The sequence below is a fragment of the Electrona antarctica genome, assembly GCF_951216825.1.
Source record: "Electrona antarctica genome assembly, chromosome: 4".
NCBI classification, from domain to species: domain Eukaryota; kingdom Metazoa; phylum Chordata; class Actinopteri; order Myctophiformes; family Myctophidae; genus Electrona; species Electrona antarctica.
In genome coordinates, this window is record NC_136809.1 from 45,205,926 (window position 1) to 45,221,908 (window position 15,983).

The 15,983-nt window shown below is 41.5% G+C and overlaps 2 protein-coding genes across 2 annotated transcripts in view; both read right to left on the reverse strand.

Moving 5' to 3' along the window:
- Positions 1 to 1,008: 1,008 nt before the first annotated feature.
- Positions 1,009 to 11,074, reverse strand: hpf1 (histone PARylation factor 1). The gene is made up of 8 exons (XM_079498870.1): positions 10,940 to 11,074; positions 6,186 to 6,366; positions 5,758 to 5,944; positions 4,746 to 4,844; positions 3,885 to 4,035; positions 3,476 to 3,563; positions 2,577 to 2,749; positions 1,009 to 1,314 (listed from the first exon to the last, which is right to left on the reverse strand). Exons 1-8 carry the CDS (start codon positions 10,976 to 10,978, stop codon positions 1,180 to 1,182), a joined length of 1,053 nt encoding a protein of 350 aa, XP_079354996.1. The 5' UTR covers positions 10,979 to 11,074; the 3' UTR covers positions 1,009 to 1,179.
- Positions 11,075 to 14,155: 3,081 nt separating this feature from the next.
- camk2d2 (calcium/calmodulin-dependent protein kinase (CaM kinase) II delta 2) overlaps positions 14,156 to 15,983 on the reverse strand; it is a gene marked incomplete at its 3' end in the record, with an annotated part of 52,240 nt that continues 50,412 nt past the window's right edge. The window contains exon 21 of the mRNA XM_079499294.1: positions 14,156 to 15,895. Coding sequence (XP_079355420.1) covers positions 15,892 to 15,895 — 4 coding nt within the window. The remainder of the gene's footprint in view (positions 15,896 to 15,983) is intronic.

Sequence of the window (15,983 nt, forward strand, 5' to 3'; positions counted from 1 at the left end):
CTTTACTTAGATTAACTTTGTGTTCAAATATGATGACTAAATTATGGAGGGCAGTGCCCTGTAGGCTGTAAGCCAGGTGTAGCTAATCAAGGATGAGAAGTAAAGCTGTGACCTCAGTTATGGCTGCACCCTTTCATGGATTCCTGTTGTTAAGATTAACCTTCCAGCAATATTTTTAAAAGATTCAGCATCATCATTATCATCAGTCATCACAGGGGGATTATTATGGCTAGGCCATTTTCAATCTGATGGTAGAGCAAATAAATATTTAAAGATCCCCTTTTCATGAGTCTCTATACAGACACATGTTCATGTTCTTGTCCTTCACCATACAGCCCATTATCAGCCCCTATAATTGTAGTTTTTTTTTTTTTTAAAGCATTTTGTATTTTCAAATATGGAAGATCTACAAGCACACGCTGCTATCATTGCCACCTTGAAGTGGTTCTTTTGCCTTTTAAATGCACCTCTGCCCACAATCTCGGCTAACAGCCAGCCACTATAAATGATTGTTCCCTGAAAGGTTAACAGCCAGCTTTTGCATTTGAGAAAGCAACACATTCATGCCTCACAGAATTAGTTCAAGAGATGACGGTGTCAATGATTTGTGACGTTCAACACTGCCCTCTAGCTTTAGCTGTACAACATTACAGTGCACCACTGTGCCGTGTGCCTATGTTAAGTAAAAGGCACAATGTTTCTGTCCTCAAAAAGCATGTTTACAGATCACACAAAACATGCCCCTCAAAATCTGCATTTACAAACCTGCAAAAACATGAAGGGAAGTCTGGAAATCTCTGTTGGAACTGTTATCCGCCCACGGCCCAGATTACGGATAAGTATACTCTTATGTACATGTCTTAACTCATGTACATATACTGTAGAGACTGTAGAGGCACATTTCCTAATCCTTTCTACATTGGAACTGCACCAACAAATATATATATCCAGGTGTAATAATACATTATTATAGCAGTAGCATCATTAATTCAAAGACAAAAATAAATGTAAAAATATAAAATTAATACTTTATTAAACACTTTCACTTTCACAAACGGGACGGGACATAACTCTGTTGGTACCAATTCATAACAGCAGCGGCGAGAGCAACAAGAAACACATGTTTGTAAAGAGCTTATCAGAAGAACCACGATTAGAATTTACTTCTTGGTCGTTCTTTCACTGGGCAGAAAGTTGGTCCAAGTTGTCATGCGAGCGGCTGGAGAGATGAGCTTCCAGGATCTCCCCAAACAGATGCCTTTTCAACAAACTGTATGCCATGGGGAGCTGCTGTCTGACCACCTTGTAGAAGTACTACGGAGAAAAGGAGGGGGGGGGAACTCATTGAATAACACCAAATAGCATTATTTTTAAATGTTTTTAGGGCCACAACTGTCGATTATTGTCTCAACGAGTATTCCATAGATTCATTTTTTTTTTTAAATCACATTTTGTACTATAGACAGGAAAATGCAAACAGAAAATTAGAGCAGGGGGCGGGGTTAGTAGGACATGCAACAGGTCTCCAGTTGATACTGAACGCTAAGGATGCTGCAATTATTAACGCACTGTGCCTCTGCAGCGCTTCTCTCAAAGACACTCTGCATTAAAGATAGTTAACGCACTGTGCCTCTGCAGCGCTTCCCTCAAAGACACTCACTGCATTAAAGATAGTTTCTTCCCTGTGTGACAACGCTGTCGTCTTCAGTGAGACTGTTGAGAGCCGAGCTGTCTGAGTCTTAAGGTCATTACACACTGGCGAATTAGCTATGTGACACGAATAAACTACCCGAAAATGCTAAATATTGACGCGTCTGCCTATACACATCTAAATGCAAGATGTATATGCAATTATTCACCAATCACTCTCCTTCTCCTGCATCTGATTATTCGCCACTCTTCCTGAATCGTTGGCATCCTTCAGATTCTTCCACCACTTGACTTCTTCACTACCGTGATGCAGACAACGCAATTGCGTTGGGGCCCAGAGTCATTTGGGGTCCACGGCAGCCCACCCGTGCAGTCGGTAAAATACATTTGTACCTTCCAACAGCTCTGGTGTGGTGGAGGGTAGGTCATTAACGTGGAGAAGAGGCGAGGGTGCAGTGCGCTCCCTGGACCTTGCAGAGCTGCGGGCCGGCTGCTGCTACTGTAAGCTGCTTATATAGACCCAAACTGCGTTGGTGCATTTTGATTGGTCAGAGGTGTAGCATTCGCCAGCGAATGTCCACAAAATTCGACAGCAGAGCAAAAAAATAACATTTTCGCACCGTGGAAATTCGTTGCTTAACACGGCAACCCAATTTCATTGGGATTTTTGCAGGGCGCTAGCCCCTCCTATGCACAGCTTTGTTGTCTGTCCGTATGAGCACGGAATCTGATGATTTGATTGGCTGAGAACGGAATGTGAGCGCCCCTCACTTCACATAAGTTTTGATTAGGCGTTTCATCATGCTCGTTTAAGCACGGCTAGATGGCCATATATTGTGCATAACTGTGTGAGTGTGGTGACAGAAACGCGATGGGCACCTGTGAACCTGTGAATGTGTGTGCATGCGTTAGATTTTTGGACATACGTGGGAGCCGTAGCAGAAGAGGTCTATTCCTAGCTCGTAACCCATTCCATAGTCACACTCATCATTGGCAAATTGAACAAAAGTTATTATTTCCTGCAGGGGTCCGAAGGCCTTCATCCGCTCCTCATCATTTCGTGCTTCAGCAATGGCCTTGCAGATCCTCTTGAGACCAGCTAGACAAGCAGGGCAAGAAAGGAACAGGTTTGAAACTTCAGACATTACAGCATAGTAAAATCAGTTAAAATGATTAACTGATCATGTGAAGGCAATTAAGCAGTGCTGTAAATGGTGTGTACACAGAATACAAAACAATACAGCTAGAAACATCACATTCTGTCAGAAACACTGTAGTCACAAGTAGGGCTGTTAACTGTTGAATATTGATTTAAACATTGAAGAAATTCAAATATTATTAAAACACATTCACTGCCAGGCATTAATTAATGTATTATTTAGCCCCAGTCAATGTCTTTCCATCCTGAGCTTTATGATTAGTTACATTTTCGCTAGAAACAGACTGTATCAAATATGACTGACTGACTACAGAGCCACTTCCCTGACAATATCGCCGGGACAGTTTGTTTATTTTTGGACCATAATTCTTATGGGACGATTTTAAGATGACTCCATGTTATTCTCCATAGAGAAAACCCCCTTGGAACCAGGGGATGAGTGAGTGAGTCTCTATTACCCCTTAACAGATGATCATATCGTTGTACATCCCGTTTTGGGAATTGGTACCCACGGTTCTAACAAAACGCTTTAAAAACCTAGTGACAGTTTTACACGTCAGTTTTACATAATTCAGTCAAACTAGCATACCGTATATTACATTTTATGGATGTTTGGAGAGAAGTAACAGAGAGACACGAAAAAGAACACAAGGCTTCAGGTCTTACCATCCGTTTCTGGCAGCTCTCGATATCCCACATCATTTTTGTCTATAGGCACAACGATGCCAGCACCATGGAACGTCTTTGTGACAACCTGAGGAGTGACACAAGATCCCCAACTGGTCAGTGTGAAGTGGAAGCTACAATTTTATCAAATTACATGCGGTAAAAAGATGACTCCCAACTGCATCCAACCACTACCTTTTTTTCTCCTGTTGCATCAGACAGTATGCAATGGCAGAATAATAATAATAATTTGAGAACATATGCCCTTAGCCCAGTGATTCACCCAGACACCCCATAATTATAGTTATTAATAAGCTTCTGTCCAGGTTCCAAAAGGCAGATGTTTGGTGAACAGTGAGCATCTAGCATATGGGAGGCCTAGAACAGACAGTTCCATGGTGAAATCTACCTTTTTGTCCCTTTGCTTCATGACTTTGGTCTTTTGCTCTAGACTGAAGCCCAGATCCTCCACCCTGCTTTTTAATTTGGCCTCCAAGCTCCCCAAATCCTCTCCTCCGGTGGTCCGGCCTCTTTCTTTCCTCTTCCTTAACAAGTACAGCCTGTTGGAGATGATATACAGTAAGACAATTATGAGACAAAAAGTGGACTTATTACATTGTACAATCGTCCTCTGTGTGTTGATTTAACTAAAATGGTAAATGGTGCATTTATATAGCGCCTTTATCCAAGGCGCTTTACAGAGACTGTGCATTACATTCACCCATTCACACACACATTCATACACCGATGGCAGCGGAAACCATGCAAGGCACCAACTAGCACATCGGGAGCAATTAGGGGTTCAGTGTCTTGCTCAAGGACACTTTGACAGTAACTCTGGGGGAGCCTGGGTTCGAACTGGCAACCTTACGGTTACCATCCAGGCACTCTACCCCTGAGCCACCGCCGCCCCCTATACTGTATTACAAGACAGGTCTTATAATGGCAAGGCTCCCATGTCGATGTCCGCATGTTCAACATGTCAATGACATCAGATGTCTTACCATGCATGCATTTATGATGTATGACATTTAAATGTGGGCATGGTGGCATCTCAATCAGACCCCTGTTGACTTTCCTTATTAAAACAAAACAACATATGTGTATTGGAACAGGACAAACGTGTGGGTACTTCCCAGAAATGGCCCCATTACATTTACAATGAAGATTTGATTTTGTTTACTACAAAAGCTGTATCTGAATCATTACATGTATTTGCAATGGGTAGGGATTAAATATACCTTTCTATGTATTTATATAATTTACTCACTGGACTGCAGCAAATATATTGTCTCCCATCTGTGTTATAGTGCATCCTTTCTTGGCTTCATTTTCACCCACGAATGAAGGAAGAGCATCTGGAGTGTCTCTGTAGGATTACAAGGATTTCAGAAGAAAGCAATTAGAACTCATGCTATACAAAGTCATATCACATAATACATTCGTTGACATACCAGTCAGTACACATTTTAATCTTTAATGGTTGTCAAAATTGCTATTATAGTGTACTCTATAGTCTCCAACACAATCATTCTTGCCAGTCCATTGACTGTTCTATAACCAGTAGTATAATAAATCAGTCGCTGTACCGCACTGTTGTGACGAAAAGAGAGTTGAGCCAGAAGGCACAGCTCTCCGTCTACCGAGCAGTCTTCGTTCCTACTCTCACCTATGGTCATGAAGTGTGGGTCATGACTGAAGGAATAAGGTCGCAAATACAAGCGGCCGAAATGAGTTTTCTTCGACGGGTGGCTGGCATCTCCCTTAGAGATAGGGTGAGAAGTTCAGTCACGCGAGAGAGACTCGGAGTAGTCGCTGCTTCTTCGCCTGGAAAGGAGCCAGCTTAGGCGGTTCGGGCATCTGATTAGGATGCCTCTCGGGCATCTCCCTAGGGAGGTCCTCGAGGCACGTCCCACTGGGAGAAGACCCCGGGGCAGACCAAGGCGCAATTGGAGGAAACGCATCGACTCACTCGCCTTGGAACGTCTCGGGATCCCCCCGGAGGAAGTCATTAATGTTGCATTGCAAGCATTTGTTTTGCACGAAAAACACTCCTTGGGCTAATAACAGCCATAGCTTGCCAAAATGTGATGACCTCATCACATTTGTGATGATCCACTGGGATTTCTTAGGACTTTTGATATGTTGTTACTAACATATTTATGAAACAAGTTGCAAGGGAAATTTCTCAAAATGCCTGCGCTATAATACATTTCATTTAATCTTTGACAATTTAAACATTTTGGCAAAACAGTCAAGAGTAAAAGTTTAGTTTTCCTTACCTATAATAGCCCATGTGATGCTGGTTCTCCACATTGCCCTGTAGTATGGTCTGGAACTCTGGCGGGTCGTAGAAGTACCTCCAGTGCAGGTGGTAGTTGGGCTGAGGGTTCTGGGAGCTTTTGTGAGCTCCTGCCAAAATGTCAAATGGACCGACTAAACGCAAACCCAGTGTTTTCATCAGCGCATCTATGGAAACAAAAATGTAAAAACATAATGGTGCATAAGTTACATCGCCTTCTATTTTTCACACTTTTCGTTGGCTAGTAAATCACTGACATTAAGTGGAGAGATGAATATCCTTTAATATCCTCAAAGAGGCCATTTAGTTGGAATAGATAAAACGGAGTAGGTGCGTGCCGTGGCGTGCACCAGTATCCACATTATGAGCACTACTTTAGATGGTTTAGATGGAGTAACAAGAGCATACCCCTGGGGTTATCTGGATAAAGCTCTTTGCAGAATTCCCAGAAATGATAGAGATCCTCTGGCATTTGAAGCTTGTATAGTTGTACGATCTCCTCACGTAGGTCCGAATCCACCTTGGCCAAAGATGCTGCTGCAGGTCCATCCAGACAGGGTTTCTTCAACTCCTTGTATGACCTTGAGTCCTGAACAACATGTGAAGAGTGAAAAGGCTCGATTCATTGTGAATTAACTTGGCACTAAAATCCAATTATGACCAGTAATGGGTGTTTGCAGGAGACAAGGTGGTGTAAAGGGCTGAAAAAGCATTAAGCCATTAAGACCCGAGGCTGATTCTACAAATGCCTTCTAAATCAGTAGTTCTCGCACTTTCAAGATTTTTCTCAAACGATCAAAAATGTATATCTTTGATCGATTGGCCACCGTTTGTTCGGTGATCGGCCGATTCTCACTCCAAATTACTTGACAGTGATAGTCAATTTACCCGATCTGGAGAAACCGATCTTTCATACCATTTAAGTGGTATAAAAGTCAGAGATATAGTATAATATTGTTTTGCATCTTTGTGACAGGCCTAAACATTTTCCTCTTCCTCCCCACATACAGGAACAGTTTTGACGTGGGTTTTGACATAATTTTGGAAATATTCAAATGTTCCCCTTACGCACAAGATCGGTATCGGTTGATCGTGAGAAAATCAATCGGTGAATGGGATCAACCCCAAAAAACCTGATCGGAGCACTTCTAGTATATCTGCTATTTTTGAATAGCCAACGCAAAAACAAAAATGACACACATGCTTTCCCGGTTTTAATGGGTTAAAAAAAATAGATTTCAAAATACAGATTGAGATCATCAGGTATGGCGTTTAATGGCAGGTTTAAAGAGGGAATGAAAGAAGCCTAAAAAATGGTTGCATTAAACACCTCACAAAGCCTGATGCTGGTATTTAAAACACTGAATGAATTGAATACAAATCAGCACGAGAGTTATGAATTTTACCAATACTTATTTATTATCGTTATTATTCGACAAACATGTATCAAAAATAATCAAATGTGTTTTTGTGTGGCTGCACACATGGACTTCATGTCATGTGTCATGTTGCAAAATGTGGCAGCTGGAGCCAACTACTGTGGCTTTAAACACTCAGACAACATCAGTAAAGTGCTTGACTTAAACCTCTCTTAAAATCTCTCTCTTGTAGCAAAAACATAAGAGTAACTGATATGAACTGGAGAGCCAACTAGTGCTGCACGATTCTCGCTCGAAATGACATTGCATAGGTATAAGTTAAATAAATTAAAAATACTTAACGGCAACGCCGAATAGCATCGCAAAAGTTTCCACGAACTCCTACTGCTACTTTATGCATCTTTGAAACTTCATCAACACTCAAGCGACACTATATTTGTCCGTGACCAGACAGTGGTACAGCTGTGTCTATTGGAGAGTGGATTGACTTTCAAGGGACCCTAGGGTTAGGATACCGACGTCCAAAATACAGAAAAGGTAACAGAGGGTCCCGAAAGGGGCTACACTAACCCCCAGACCCCGCTCTTGGGGAGTCCCCCCACCCCCCAAAACAATCTCCTGGATTCTCACAGTCCAATGTTGGCAGCCCTGACTTAGGTCTTATGCTTCAGCTTAATGTTGCTATTAAAAGCACTGCTTAAAGCACTGCTTGTTGTCATGTGCTGGAACCTGATGAGGACAAACCATTCTATCACAACACTCAGAGATTAAAATAGGGTGCATTTTGCATCCCAAAACACAGTTTATAGTTAAGGGACGCAATACAACAACGACCTCTGCATCCACAGGATGCACTACTGTACTCAGCATACAGTAAAAATATATAGCAAAAATATGAAATATGTAGAGCATTTTTTTTTATTCTAGTTTATTTTGCTAGCTTTAGTTATAATAATAATGTATTCTTCTGTTTTCTACATGAATATAACCACATTATATACATATGAAATTAAATGAGTTAAATGCTGCAATTTGTAAAAAAAAATAATAATTGACTATTAACGTCGCTGAAGTGGGACTCATCAAATGTCCCTGGGACTCATCTAAAATACCATCCCTGCATCCCAGGACTCATTACATTGAAAACCTATTTACATCACTGCAACACTAGTTTGATTTAAATGCACACTCCCAAAAGGGATTGGTTAACATGTAATCAATGGTTCTGTAAAATAAATACACTTTGATGATGAATAATTGTACGTGTTTTGTGTCTTTGAATTTAAGTGATTGTTTTAGCCAAAAGGTATAGCATACAAAATGGCATGGGCTATACTATAGGCCTACTGCTCCAGATGTATTAGCCAGGTAACAATTATGTATGTAACTTCCAGTGGGTATCTTTGTACCAGCCAGGAGGACAGTGTATATTTTTGTCACAATAGGAGCGCAAAATGTAGAGGTACAGCCAGGCAGCCTAACAGTCAGGTTACCACTCCACTGACACATGCCTCCTCTATTTGAGCGACCACATCAAACAAGAGGTGGACGCTGGCAAATACTGCGGCATGGTCATGCTGGACCTCCAAAAGGCTTTTGACACCGTGAACCACTCCATACTGGTTAACAAGCTAAAAGCAATTGGTTTCGATAGCACATCAGTGAGCTGGATGCAATCCTACCTGGAGGGGAGAGAACAGATGGTGGAAGTGAACGGAACACTGTCCCCCCCCCTCCCAGTGAGCTGTGGCGTTCCACAAGGAAGCATACTAGGGCCTCTACTGTTCCTAATATATGTAAACGACATGACTTCAGCCTGTGACTGCAACTTGTTCCTGTTCGCAGATGACTCAGCACTGCTGGTCTCGGACAGGGACAAACTGCAGGTTGAAAATGCCCTCAGCTCTGAACTCGGTAGAATCTGCACCTGGCTCGCTGATAACAAACTATCTTTACACCTGGGAAAAACTGAATCCATTCTCTTTGGCTCTATTAGTAATCTCAGCAAGGCAAATGGCTTCTTGGTTAGAGTGGGTGACAATGTTATCACACGTAAAGATGAAATTACCTACCTAGGTTCCATCCTGGAGGCTAATCTTTCCGGTGATAAAATGGCCACCAACGTAATCAAAAAAGTCAACCATAGAACAAGATTCCTCTACAGGATCTCCTCACTGGTCAACAAAAACACCTTGAAGACCTTAACAGGAGCCCTTGTACAGGGTTTCTTTGACTATGCATGCACCTCCTGGTACCACAGCACCTCAAAGGCCCTTAAAACCAGGCTCCAGACTTCCCAAAACAAACTGGTCAGGCTCCTACTTGATCTAGCCCCCCGAACCCACCTCACCCCTGCCCACTTCGACAGGCTGGAATGGCTTAGGGTCGACGACAGAGTACAGCATCTTGCAATGGGTCTGGTCCACAAGATTCGATACACCACCAAGATACCCATGTACCTGTCTAGATACTTCCTTAATGTTAACGAAGTCCACACCCACAACACCAGAGGGAGTGCAACGAACCATGTACAACCCAGATTCGGCACAAACAAGGGACTAAATTCTTTTCGCTCCTATGCCACTAAAATGTGGAACGCCCTACCAACTGTCATTAAGACATGCGAATCCCTTGACTCTTTCAAAACCGCTCTCAAAGGGCACCTACGGACGGCTGCAATTCGAAACTGGCCCCTGTAAAATCGGAATCCCTCAAACACGAACGCAATGACAACACAAGAGACGGTCGCGGCCACACAGCCAACTCAAGGTATGGCCACTGAGCCAACTTGGGGACCCAACGCAAGGACAACACAAGAGATGGTCACGGCCACACAGCCAACTCAAGGTACGGCCACGGAGCCGACTTGGGGACCCAACGCAGCTCCTCCAAGGAAAACAAACAATTTAACGGAGCTGAACGTGAATCCCCCCCCCCGCCCCCCCTTTTTTTTCCCCTCACTGTATATTTTTCTTTTCCCTTTTTACCTCCTTTTTGATGAATTCTTTTTTGATGAATTCCTGTTCTGTCTATAGAAGTGTCTATTTGTACGTCTCTAAATGTTTTGATGATTTGAACATGGTGGACCCTGTTGGAAACAAGTGTAATGCTTAATTGGGTCGTCCACTCACAGTTAACAGCCTTTGTATTGAGTTTGTGCTTGAAATGTACTGTAATTCTGCAAACTGTTAATAAATTCTTCAATCAATCAATCAAACATACCTACTACCAATGAATGTTCAAGCCAAGAAAGGTGACCTGTTACAACAGGCTACAGCTGGAGCGACAAAAGCATTTGGGGACATTTTCTGGTCCACATCATCTACAAAACACGTGTCGTCGCAACCGCAAAGTGCTGTGGGCTTGTAGATCGACGACGAGCGACACCGTTATTACATATCTATTCTCAGTCATGACACATATAACAACGAAGGATGCCTGTGTTAAATGAATGATGCACCACCAAGGCAAGGACATAACTTCATAACTACAGTATCCACGCTGTGAGTAGCCTAAGTAAGCACATTGTGTGTGACAGTAAAACAGATGAAACAAACAAAACTACTAACGGTCCGAGCAGGCAAGCAGCTGCGGCAGCTCTGTTAACAGTGTTGCTTGCTGCCATGTTGTTGTCTTAACCACTCAGCATACGAAACTCTTACTGTTACTTCCACACTAGCGTCCGTTACAAAACAGCTTCGCACCAGCACGACAGACGGCGAGTGATATAAGGCCATATACTAAACGTGTATCTGTGCAGAAAGTGGTTTAAAGCAACGTTACCTGGATAGATTTGGATTTTCTTTTCGCGCGCCCTGTCATGTTCTTCCTCTTGTCTGTCCGTCAGCGTCTTCTTCTGCCGAGACCGGAAGAGCGGTCTAAAATGTGTCGCATGCATACGAAATAGTCACACCACCATGTGGCTGGAGGTGGTAACTGCAGCCCCTGGCACCCCTATGCCTGGCACAGGGGCCGACCAAGGCAAATTCTGCTGTTTTTTCTATCCATGATCCATCCATCCATCCATCTTCAACCACTTATCCGTAGTCGGGTCGCTAGGGCAACAGCTCCACCAGTGTTCCAGACGTCCCTCTCCAGAGCAATGGTTGTGTATTGGGAACAATGGGAAGAATACATTACATGTAAGATCACAGACATAGAGCACCGAAGTCTGAGGTCACTTTCAGTAGAGGGCACCAACACACAGGTTTATAGGTTTTTTATTTGTATTGAAATCTCCATAGGGCGATTTTATGTTGCTTCATATAAGAACTGTGTTTGAAAAATAAACCGACCACCCCGGCGTTTCTGTCAGGGGAGTGGCTGTGCGTCGTTAATGATGTCCATTCATATTTGATACAGCCAGTTTCTAGAGAAAATGGAATTAATGTGACCGCAAAAGCCTTGAAACTACATATGAATGCAATGTCGCTGAGCATATACGTCACGCCCAGCTGTCAACATATTGCGTTCCTGTTATTCCTCGTTGACGTAAGCTCAGCTGGTGGTGACTCGACTCGTACTAACCACGATACATTATATATCAATAAAATAAAAATAAAAATAAACGTAATTAACGTTCAGTTTCTGTTGTGCGACGGGCTGCAGGCAGAAGCAGCCTACCCGGAAATGTAGTCTCTGGGTTGTTTGGCTCGTTTCTAACGCTTATTTTGTTACTCTTTGGGTATATTTGTACATTTCCACCTTCAGTCGATGCTTCATATCCATATGAGTGAAAAGGCCGGGGTGATCGGTTTATTTTTCAAACACAGTTCTTATATGAAGGGACATAAAATCGCCCTATGGAGATTTCAATACAAATAAAAAACCTATAAACCTGTGTGTTGGTGCCCTCTACTGAAAGTGACGTCAGGACTTCGGTGCTCTATTGTAGGGCTAGGGAAACCCCAAATCCCCCAAAATGGGCCAAAGTGTTCAGTTCTTCTGATACCCCCAAGCCAGAACCTTATATATTCTGATACCCCGGCCCCAAGACAAAGCCTTAGTTCTCCTGATACCCCCAAGATAAAACCTTAATGAAATTCACATTACAACATTCCTGTAGCCAATCTGATTGAGACACAGACATTTGAGAAAATAATGAAATTATTAGCCCTACATTTTAGGGAAATCTATTCCCACAATCCACAAATTGAATGCCATGCATGCTGTGAATATATTAGGCTAATTTGATTTAAATCAGGTGAGAGAATTTACAGGATAAACTAGGATAGTGGGGGTGGGGGGATGGGGTAAAATAAATATATAAAACAATATGAAAAACGTGCTTTTCAACATAGTATGTTGTTTTTCATGGCTTTTCCAAAACTGAATATTTCAACGCTTGATTTAACCACTTTATAAAGGTTGAGATCTACACACAATTCAATTTGGCGTGCTTCGAATAGTGGGGGCCCTGCATGGGGGAAGTGGTAAAAAGAAAGAAAGAAAAACAATGATAGAAATCATGCTTTTATCAATGAATGATGCATGAAAGTGTTTACCACTGTGAATGAAGGCAGAGTTAACTTGGTTATACCAATTATATCAGGCAGCCGCATATACATTTTAACCTAGATTTTGAGAATCCTCACTTCTCAAAATCTATTCTAATATAGCCTGTGGGGCCCCTACAACTACAGGTATAGCTGTGAGCTGTCATTCTAATATGGATTTCAATCAAACGCACACACGCGCGCGCACACACACACACACACACACACACACACACACACACACACACACACACACACACACACACACACACACACACACACACACACACACACACAACTCATATTTTGCACTTACACAGGGTTATGTCACAGCTAGGGATATCATACCAATTCCACCCAATATTTCAGATAAACATATAGGGAAAATCACACCCATGTGAAGTGAGGGGCGCTAATATATTAAAGTCTAACTCATGTTGATTAGGTGATGTAATGGTGGTGTAAAACAAACGGTGCCAACACTTGTAACATTTTAAATGCCATTAACAATAAAGTACATTTTCCCTTCATTGTCAATGGCGTTTTTAAAACAAACATTGAACTAAAAATAAACCTGTATATAGGAGGGGCCTCAAAAATGAAGAGAAGCCCAGATGGACGGTATTCTGGAAACAGTTCTGTTAAACATTTTCTATCAACATCCTTGTATGTACCTGTAATGTAATGTATAGTTCTAGGCCACCTGCTGGTGTAGTTTGGCGTTGCTGGTCATCCCAGCCACAGCCAGCCAGCTGGCTGACTAGCTTGACCAGCAGAATATAGCTTAGCCTGACTGGGTGACCAGCTGACCAGCTATACTGACAAACCAGCAAGACCAGCCTAACCAGTTTGACCAGCCTGGTAAACCAGATAAACCAGCCTAAATCCAGTTTTTTCAGCAAGGCTATCTCCTGCTATATTACTTGCTATCTGTGTACACTGTACCGCATCTCTTTTTGTTCCAGAATACCATCTAGGTTCCATGCCATTCATCTGAGCTTCTCTTCCCTAGATTTCTGACTGCATGAGTTTAGGCTATTCTGCCATATATAGGAATATTTGTGTGTGTGGAAAAATAGCTATCATTCTACCCAGCTGTAATGAATACCAGATATGTAGTGATGGGTCGATTTTGCAGTGCCTAAGTATAAGTAAGCCTTGCCGAGCCATGTGCATAGGGCAGGTGCATATCTCCTGTTTCTGTAGCATGAGAGCTTGTTGTAGCCTAAAAGTACAGCCCCTGGCCTGGACATGACGCGATATGTCGCAGGAACTTACTCCAATTCAACCCTTGATGCTTATTTAAAATGTTCTATATTAATGTTCTTGTTCCAGTAATGCAACTGCATTTTGTAACAGGTCGAGTGCCATCTGTGCCAAGCAAGGAGCCAAGCAAGGAGCCGGCACTGGGTCCCATTTTTATAGTATTTATAATATGTTGCTTACAATTAATCTAGAGTAACATCTTATTAACAGATCATAAACATAATATCATCACATTCACACCTTTAGAACGATTGATTTATTTCTTAAACATGTTTACCCATCTATTGCCGTGCTGGCAACAATTTATACACACCATGTAACAAGTGGTGCATTGCATTGACATCATACGTTTTGTCAAAATAAGAAAAAAGAAAGAAAAAAAAACATTTCTTTATCATAGTGTCCCCTATAAATGCAGAGGGAAACCAAATGAAAGGAGAGAACAGCAACGATGAAGGAAACACTGGCATTGTTCTGTAGTGGAGAAGATCACAGACTTGTATAACGCCAATCCTCCAGGAAGACATCTCCACACATCAGTATTACTCTGTTTCAATCACCTCACTTCTCCACTCTCCTCTCCTGTCCTCTTCACTTTCCATTACATCTGGTCTGATTGCAAAGGTTTTCTACCAAAGGCAGGTTCCAGACCTGTTGGCCATACCACCAGACTGACACCTAATGCTTCATTTATATTCTGTCGTCCAATGGTGTTGAGCGCCAAAAATAGCAGATTGTTTATTTTTGGTGCACTACGCAGCCGTACGACAAAGTATAAATCATGAATGAAGGTACAGGCTAACCTTCTTTCTGCACATGCCTTTGCTGCATTTCTTCTCTGTATTACTGGCAAAAAAATAAACATTAATAATGAGAAGAATAAAATGGAAATCCTACATACAGCCATAAGATACAAATACAAAACATTATGAAAATGAACCTTTTTTTCTTCTCATTGTCTTTTTACAAAATGTAAAGGGGTGCTTTGACAACCAGGAGCTGATTGTTCCTCTTCTTATATATGAAGTCTTCATATTTATGCTGGATATTTACCATAATTCTGTTATTGTTCTTAAGACAGTTCCATGATACTGGAGGACACTGGAAACATTGGAGACGAGACCGATGCACAACAATAACAAATGCAACAAACAAGTCAGTGATTCACAAATCAAACATAAGGTATTATAGTTTCATATGGTCTTACTCACAATAATCCCCCCATGCACTACACAATAGTCTTGATTTTTCATATATTACATATATGCTACATTCTCTTATTTCTTATTTCAATGATATAAAGGCAAACATATCTCAAAATGGAAGCTGATCTTGCTTTTTCTTTACAATTAAATTAGTATTATGTTGAAATCTGACGATTCAAACAATATGACTTAGTTCATAACAAACATAAATGTAGCTCATAAACTGAATTTACGTAAACTCTTATTTCCTCTGATACTGTAGCAAGAATAGCAATTTCAATGTTTGTGTTGGCTTTTTTTTTTGTAATCAACAATCACAATGTATATATACATCACCAGAACTAAAGCAAGCTCAATTTTAACATTTTGATCTTTCAAATGTTTCATATTGCACACACATTAAATACACATAAAAATACAGAACTAATTTTCAGGAGAGGTTACAGTAGTAGATTTTAAACATCTCTATATTTAAAATGCATACCAAAAACAGCTTTAAAAAACAGAAGAAAAAGAAAAAGAAATGTTATCAATATGCTCTTTTGATAATGTCCAAATATGGATTGCTGCCACCCAGTGGTGGTTCGAATGATGTCCATTAATAAAATGTCATAATAACAGTAGAATGTATTAATACTTTTGTCCTGTGTGATGTCCTTGCAGAAGGGTCTGGCGTTGGGGTCAAAGAACAGTCTGGAGTTGGCTAGTTGACTGCTCTTCTTAAGAGATCTGTTGATGGGATTCTTTCCAATGGAATTTTCATATTCCATTAACTGCAAAGAACGGAAAATATATGTAAATGAAAACACACTGCAGTGTCATACAGTGGACATGTCTATATATTAATCATTTCTGAAAGAA